Raw genomic sequence first — 8,688 nt, forward strand, 5'->3', positions numbered from 1 at the left:
CCCTAATGATCCAATTGGAATGATGGTGCTTCCTTAAAAACCTAGGATCACATTAACATAAACAATAGATTAATTTACACACTATGAACTCTAAAAGCTATCTCTTAGCTAGTTTTCAATTGCCACTTTAAATGGCTATCTATGTTCATTACCGTAATTACTAAAAAGTAATGAACATACTAAACAATAAAATAGCTCATAAATCATAATTACTAGCCATTTTCTACAGCTAAAAATCAAACTTGGTGCATCACTCACCCTAGGGTTCCTTTGTAGTTAGATTCTCTTCCAATAGCTTCCAAATCAATGGAGTGATTCTCTCTTTCTCTCTCTAAAATGCCCAACTAGTGAGAGAAAGTATGAAAACAAGATATTTCAAGGTTTTTGAAGTGAGAAGATGAAATAGCACAAGGTTTTATGGAAGGGTGCACCAAAAGCATGAAAATTGGAGCTAGAGAGAGAAAGTTGTGGAAGTTTGAAAATCAAGCTTCCATGGAGTTTGAAGAAACGTGAGAGAGGAGAAGAAGAAGAAGAAGACCAGCTGCTGGAAATTCAAGAAGGTGCTAGAAATTTCCAGATATTTATAGGCCAACTTATCCATTCCCATAAAATTACGAAAATGCCCTTCCACCAATTAACTTATTCTCCTCCAATCGTTTATGCAATCTTTTTGCTCTTTTAACACTGAGACAAGATCCATAATGGTCTAAACATACTCGGGTTCATAAAAACATAAAATTTTAACCCGAGGTGAAAAATGACCATTTTGCCCCTATTATGAAAATTATTGAAACTTCTAATTTTCTTCGTGTTTTCATCAGCACACATCATTTATACTGTCTTATGCCTATTTAGGCCTTAAAATATCATAAAACTTTCTTCTGAAAGCTTATTAGAGAAAATGACGAAACTACCCCTAGCTCATATTATTACATCTATACTTAGTTACAAGCCTATAGAAGTTGGGGTATCACAAAATTGAGTTCCCTTATGGCGAGCCAAGGTTGCCAAAGAAAGTTGAGATGATTGTTAAGGCATGGAAACAAGCTAGTAGAATAAAATTAGGAAGAATTAGTGATAAGGTTATACCAAAATATTTGGTATGGCATGAACACAGAATTAAAAACAACATGTTACCTCCCCAACCTGATTTTATTTGTGCAAAATCTCAAGAAGTCTTTGTCACCAATTTACTGCTTGACATCGAGAGGAATAAATTGTAATAAAAGAATGAAGAACTCAAGAGAAAAATGGAAAAATCGATGGGTAAAGCCAAGAGAGATAAAAAAAAAGATTAGAAAATTGCATACAGAGAAAGAGGCATGGAAAGACATGTTTGATGGACAAAATAGGACCTTTGAATCAGTGACTATTGAACTTAATGTGCTAGAAAAGGAAATGAACAGTTGCAAGCAAAATGTCAAGTAATAAAGGACAAAAGAATGCTCTCCAAGATTTTATTCATAGTTTGAAGGCATAAGCTACACATCCATGTTTTTGATTTTGCACACGCAAGTATACGTATCAAACAAGTAATATAGATAGTAAGTCTAGAATCGTATCCCATAGGGATTTTCTCCTAATTCTTCACTAAGTACTAAAATTATGACAAATTAATCTTATTCAAGCAACTTGATGTTTTTAAAAATTAATTAAAACTAAATGAAAGCAACCACTTGATTAATTAATAGAAACTAAAAATTCACTTGAGAAAGGCAATATATTAAAATCTAGGATTATGGGTTCATTCAACACTTCATCTGATACAAGCTTGTCTTGTTATTTATCTTTCTTGGGTGGTTTTACTAACCTAGAATCCAAAGCTATGGACAAGTCTTCGTCTAGTTGCTTGTACAAATACCTAACTTAATTAGTTCACTATATGTCTATAAGAATCAATTAAATTAAGTTCATTAAGCAAGTGTTCTAATGTGGCTATGTATGGCAATTGGAGTATGTCTACTTGAATCGCGAATCAGAACACCTAAGTGACATGAACATACACTATTCAAACCTTAGTCCAATCTAAAATCTCTCTGTCAAGTCTCAATTAGATTCACAAATCAGTTAATTGTTGGCTTGACAATCAAAAGCATTAAGAACATATTCGAATAAGCAAAACTACACCCATTCATGATAAATAAAAGAGTAACTAATATTCAAACTACATGTTAAAATCCACCACAATTCTAGAAAGATAATTTAGCTCATAATAACTAATAAAAACAATATCCAAAGAAATTTAGCCATGAATCCAAGTCAAAGAAAATAACAAAAGCACAAAAGTAGAGAAAGAAACTAATTATTGAAGCTTTGAAATCTCAATTCTCTCTCAAATTCTCTTATTTTCTTGCTTTGTTCTTGGCTCCAAATCTCCAAAATAGTTGCTTACTGCCCCTTCTCTTAAACCTTTGAAAAAGGTCCCTTAAATAGGCTTTAAGTAACCTATTTTCTAAAATTCCATCAAATTTTTTATTTTGAAAAATCACCCAGCGTTGCGGCACTAAGCTCTCAGGAAAATGTGTTGTGTTTCCTTTCGCCAACGTTGTAGCCTTGTTCTCCTAGAGCTGTAGCGGTCTATCAAATTTGAACATGATTTTCACCCTGATCTAGTCTGAACTGGGTAGAGTGATAAACATGAAAGTTTTAGCCTTGTTTCTTAACTTTCCAATGGATTAAGAATCACATCAATTGGACTCTTGGATTGAAAGATATACTCTAAATACCGCATCATGTTCAATTTATGCATATTGTTGCAGTGCTTTGACTCATTTGGAGTTCTATAAAGAGAGATATGATTAAAATACCAAAATATATACGAATGAAGCCATCACCATACTTGCACGGATTTTCATCAAATCAGCCTTTTTCATCAAATTTCCTACAAAAGTAATAAGAGAAACTAGTAATACTACTCTTAAAGTAATATAAAACAAAATAACATAAAATTAAACTAAAATAATTTAAATTAACCATTTAACATGCAATCAAACTTAAACTAGAAAAACACCTAAAATACTAAAATCTGAACCTAAAATCTCAAAGATCTAGCTACTTAAGCCCCCAAAATATGTCAAAATAACTCTATCTAATAGAGTTATCAATCCAACAAGGAGCTAACCAAGTACTCCAAGGAGAACGTCAGCAACTCAAGCATAGTGTTCAAACACTTCAAAGGGATTATGACTTAGTCGAAAAAAATGCCATTTGTTTCAAGCATATGCATGGATAAGGAATATAGGTGAGGTGTGCAATGTGAATTTTTGAAGAAACGAGCCTAAGTCAAGCATCTTGCAAGAAAAATCACCAAGGTGATATTTTTGGCAAGAGATATGGTTGATAAGGTGAAAATCCTTAAAGGAAAATGATAACTCTATGGTATAGAGTTATTTGAGCTTAATTTTGATAGTAATTTAGCTTAGTTCTTATAGTAATGCATAAAAATTAGTAAGTTTTATTTAATTATTTTAAATTAGTTAGTTTAGGTGAGTCAATCTAATCTTAGTTAATTTTATACTTAACTAGGTGTTAATGTGGTTAAGATAGGTTGTTATTGATTTATTTGTGCTTTTGTAGGTGTTTGATGAAAGAAGAATTTTAATGAAAGAAATAGAGCAATTTTGAAGTGCAGATTACCACTGCACATGTTTTGGTATTTTGGCCATAACTTTTTCTACAAAGATCCAAATGAAGCAATTCTAAGACCATTGGAAAGATAAGAGAAAAATATACAACTTTCATATTTACCACTTCACCTAGTTTGGCCCAAAAGTAGTCAAAACTCCTATCAAAGTTGACATATTTTAGCAATTCTAGAGCAATTACAATTTCTGTTAATTAATTGGGCAAGGCTACAACCCACATAGTTTGATGAGGAAATCCCAGTTGGAATTGACTTCTTTCTTCAACCAATGTGGGCTAACTTTAAAGCCCTAAAAAAACAACCTTTCAGAGGACTTTTAAAATGAGAGAACGAAACACCAGATTGACAGCTGAGAGTCAAGCCAAAAAGTTATTGAAGCTAAGAAGAATTTGAAGGATTCAAGGAGGTTTGGAGATCAAGAATACAATTCTTGGGTTTTTCTATCTTTTTGTTATTTTCTTATTTTTCTTAGTTTGATTTGAATGTTTGAACTTTATTCAATGATAATGTGTGACTTGATGGGAAACTAAATTGTTAATCTAAGATTATGATTGAACTCAATATGTAGTCTAAATTATTTATCTCTCTTTTGATTATGTTTGATAGATTTAAGTTGTTTATTTTATTTTGTTCTTAATGCTTCTAGTTGATTGGCCACGAATTAGATTGAATTGGAAACCTAGGTTAAACCTTGACAAAGGAGATTTAGGTAGACCTTGAATATAATAGCATATGATCGAATACACTTAGTTGATTAGGTGATTTGATTTGCATATAAGGTAGACCAAAATTAGAGCACAAACTTAATGAATCTTTCTACAATATAATTTGCATAGACATATAGTAAATTAATTGGGAGAGGTATTTTTATGAGCAACTCGACAGACACTTGTAAATAATTTAGGACTCCAGGTTAGCAACTTAATCCATTAAACTAAGTTAAGAGAGAGAGAGACAATATTCATATGAAGTATTGATGGATATCATAATCTTAGGTTTGGTAATCACTAGAAGTTAATAATTCTATTGATATATTAGTTTTAGTTTAGGGTGTTAATTTTAGTAGTTAACAATAAGGATTAATACAATTCTTTGTGGGATTGATACTTTACTCATCTCTATGTTATCTTTGCGATACGTGCACTTGCGTGGGTAGAAAATTGAACAACAAGTTTTTGGCACCGTTGTCGGGTAATTGATTTTTAATTCTTTCTTGTTAATATTAATACCAAGCATTCTTAATTTTAATCTAGACTTTTCTTTTATTTAATTTTTTAGGTACTTTTGGTTGTTGTATGCGAAGAGCCCGAAATTTGAAAATTGTTCCTTTTGATCCAGAATTTGAAAAAACTTTCGAAGACTTCGGAGTAAAAATAAAAAAGTTTCAGCTCTAAGTAAAATAATGGTTGATCAACAAGAGGAAGTGACCAAGCCTTTGAGGGATTATGCAGTTCCACAAGTACAAAATCTCCACTCTAGTATCCAAAGTCCTCCTATTCAAGCCAACAATTTTGAAATTAAGCCATCAATCATCCAGATGATTTAGACTGCTGTTCAATTTGGTAGTTTGCCTAATGATGATCCGAATTCTCATATTGTAAATTTCCTGAAAATCTGCGATACATTCAAGGCTAATGCTGTTATTGATGATGCCATAAGATTAAGGCTTTTCCCTTTTTCATTTAGAGATAAAGCAAAGAGTTGGTTAAATTCGCTTCCCGCTGGTTCTATTAATACTTGGGATGATTTGGCTCAAAAATTCTTAGCAAAATTCTTCCCACCTGCTAAGTCAGCAAAGATGCGGAATGATATCATTTCTTTCATGCAATTTGATTCTGAATCACTTTATGAGGCTTGGGAGAGGTATAAGGATTTGATAAAAAGATGCCTGCACCATGGATTACCTAAGTGCCTACAAGTTCAAACTTTTTATAATGGTTTGCTGGGACCTTTTAGAACTACCATTGATGCTGCTACTGGAGGTGCATTCATGAGTAAATCCATTGATGAGGCTTATGATTTGCTTAAAGAGATAGCTTCTAATAATTATCAATGGCCATCTGAAAGATTAGGTACAAGAAAAATTGCTGAAATTCATGAATTAGATGTGATGAACACTGTTTCTACACAATTGGCTTCTCTCACGAAGAAACTAGATAAACTAAGTGTTAATGTTGTTCAGAACTCCTTTATGACATGTGAATTTTGTGGGAAAGGACATTCTAATGACAATTGTCCCATCTATTTTGAGTCTTGTCAATTTGTTGGAAATAGGCAACAAAACAATCCCTATTCCAACACTTATAATCCTGGTTGGAGGAATCATCCTAATTTTTCATGGAATAACAGCAAAGGTTCTTCATCAGTACCTAAGTCAAACTTTCCTCCTGGATTTCCATCTAGAGCCCCTATGCTAGAGAAAAAGCCTTCAATGGAAGATATGTTCACGTAGTTTATGACAAAGACGATGCATTCATAACAAAGACTGATGCATTTATGACAAGGACTGATGCCTCCATTCAAAATCAAGCAGCTTCAATTAGAAATCTTGAGAGACAAATGGGCCAGCTTGCCAATGCTTTAAATACTAGACCTCATGGTACCTTACCAAGTGATACTAAACCCAACCCAAGAAGAGAAGGTAAGGAACATTGTATGGCAATCACTTTCCACAATGGAAAAGAGGTACGTAAAGAGGTAAGTAATCGAGCTTTAAATTTTAAGATTTCAATTCAATCTGATGAAAAAAAAATTGAAAAAATTGCTGAAACTGAAATTGTGGTTGAAAATTTTGTTGAAAATTCAAAAGAAAAATCATAATTAAAATTTGCTCCCACACCTCCACCACATTTTTCTTAAAGTTTTCAAAAGCAAAAACTTGACAAACAATTCTAGAGGTTTCTTGAGGTATTTAAAAAGCTGCACATTAATATTCATTTTGCTGAAGCTTTAGAACAAATGCCAAGTTATCTTAAATTCTTGAAAGATATCTTGACCAAAAAGAGGAAATTGGAAGATTTTGAGACAATTGCACTTATTGAGGAATGCAGTGCTATAATCCCGAATAAGCTTCCACCAAAGCTTAAAGATCTAGGGAGTTTTTCTATTCCTTGCACTATAGGTAGTTTTAAAATTTCTAAAGCTTTGTGTGATTTAGGTGCTAGTGTTTCAATAATGCCTTTATCTATTGCTAGAAAACTTGGATTTCAAGAGATACAACCCACTACAGTTACCTTGCAATCAGCAGATAGAACAATCAGGTACCCAGTTGGGATTATAGAGGATGTTTTGCTTAAAGTTGGGCATTTATACATCCAGTGGACTTTATTGTGCTCGAGATTGAAGATGATGTTGAAACTCCTCTTATTTTGGGAAGACCATTCTTAGTTACAACTAGAGCAATTATTGATGTGAAGAATGGTAAAATAACTTTTAAAGTTGGAAAAGAGGAAGTGGTATTTAATTTGTTTAATGCAACTCAAAATCCCTATATAGATAGTTGCTATAAAGTGGATTTCGTTAATGAGGGTAAAGGTAAGCCTAGTCCACCACCTTCAACGGAGCAGGTGCCAATTCTTGAGACAAAACCACCACCACTTTTTAGTTATCTTGATTTTGTGGTTGGACAACAAGTAGTATTTTCTGATTCACAACTTCATCTTTCGCCATGGAATCTTAGACCATATTAAGGGAATAACTTTAAGGTGGTAAAGATTTATCCTTATGATGTTTTTGAGATTTATAGTGGGCTGACCGAAGCAGTCAAGTTCAATAAAGAAAGTATCGAGCCGTATAAAGTAGTGTAAAAGGGGGTGCCATAGTTAAGCTAGTGACTATAAAGAAGCGTTTCTTGAGAGGCAACCTAAGCACTCTAACTTACTTTATTTTATTTATTTTTATTTTTATTATTAAATTATTAACACTCTTTTTTTATTTATGCAGGTACATGTAAAAAAATTTCAAAAAAAATTTCAAAAAAATTAAAAAAAGGGTGGTAAGCCGCGACTTCCCGAACTTAAAATAACGCGAGCCGTGGCTCACTAGGCTCGAAGCTGCAGCTCAGTTAAAAAAAAAAGCCATTTGGGTCGTGGCCCACTACCCATTAACCTCCATTGGGTTGCCAATATTGGGTAGCCCACTAACCAAACCCAATCCCCTTTTTTTATTTAGGTAGCCCACTACCCTATAAACCCCTTTGATTTGGGCTGCCCATTCCCCTAACCCTTGTAATACCCCATATTTTGATACAGTAACTAATAAAGCTGATGGGATGCAAATTGAGGTCAATTATAATATTTAAAAGTGATGAAAGATGAAAAGAATAGTTGGGATAAAATATTCCGCACGTGAGGAAATAATAATAAAATAATAATATTTTACGGAGAAGAATTTGTGAAATAAAAGGGGATTCGGAAGTCAATTGAGGCGTAATAAGGTATTTTGGGTACCAAAAAGACAAGAGGAAATTTTTGGAATAAAATAATCCTTTATTAATAAAATAATATTAAAATATTAATATTTAACCAAATGTCGAAATTAGTCATGAAGAAGGATCCTATGGTTGATCCAAGTGGGGGAGAAAGAATACAAATAAATTTTTGGAGATGAGCGACGAAAGTGAAATACGCGGTTTTGCTAAGTCGAGCCAACTCGGATAAGTAAATATTTAAATATTATGGTAATACTGCGTTGAAGTGTAATTCTGATTTTGGGTAGTACACGTACAGAGGAAGGAAGATAGATGAAAATTAAAATTTTTAGATGTATTAAAAGGATCGAATTTAAAATATAAAGATTGAAGGATTATGTAGTGGAATTAAATGGAAGAAATAAAATAAACAAATAGTGAAATAATAATATAAGTATATATATAAAATAAAATAAATTGATAAAGAAAGACCAACATGGGCAGCCACCGATGTGGTCAATAAAAAGAGTAAAAAAACTCTTTATTTTATTTGATGGAAGGGGGGCCGACCATGTGGAACAAGATGAAGATTGAAAGAAAGATGAAGGGGCCGGTCAAATTGGAAAAACAAATGGGA

General features: G+C 32.8%; 1 protein-coding gene across 1 annotated transcript; it reads left to right on the top strand.

Annotated features, from left to right (window-relative positions):
• The first annotated feature begins 5,045 nt into the window (after nucleotides 1-5,045).
• LOC108663950 lies at nucleotides 5,046-6,095 on the top strand. The gene is made up of 2 exons (XM_018129867.1): nucleotides 5,046-5,102; nucleotides 5,190-6,095. Exons 1-2 carry the CDS (start codon nucleotides 5,046-5,048, stop codon nucleotides 6,093-6,095), a joined length of 963 nt encoding a protein of 320 aa, XP_017985356.1.
• Nucleotides 6,096-8,688: the final 2,593 nt, after the last annotated feature.

The sequence above is a fragment of the Theobroma cacao genome, unplaced genomic scaffold (assembly GCF_000208745.1).
Source record: "Theobroma cacao cultivar B97-61/B2 unplaced genomic scaffold, Criollo_cocoa_genome_V2, whole genome shotgun sequence".
In the NCBI taxonomy this organism is placed as follows: domain Eukaryota; kingdom Viridiplantae; phylum Streptophyta; class Magnoliopsida; order Malvales; family Malvaceae; genus Theobroma; species Theobroma cacao.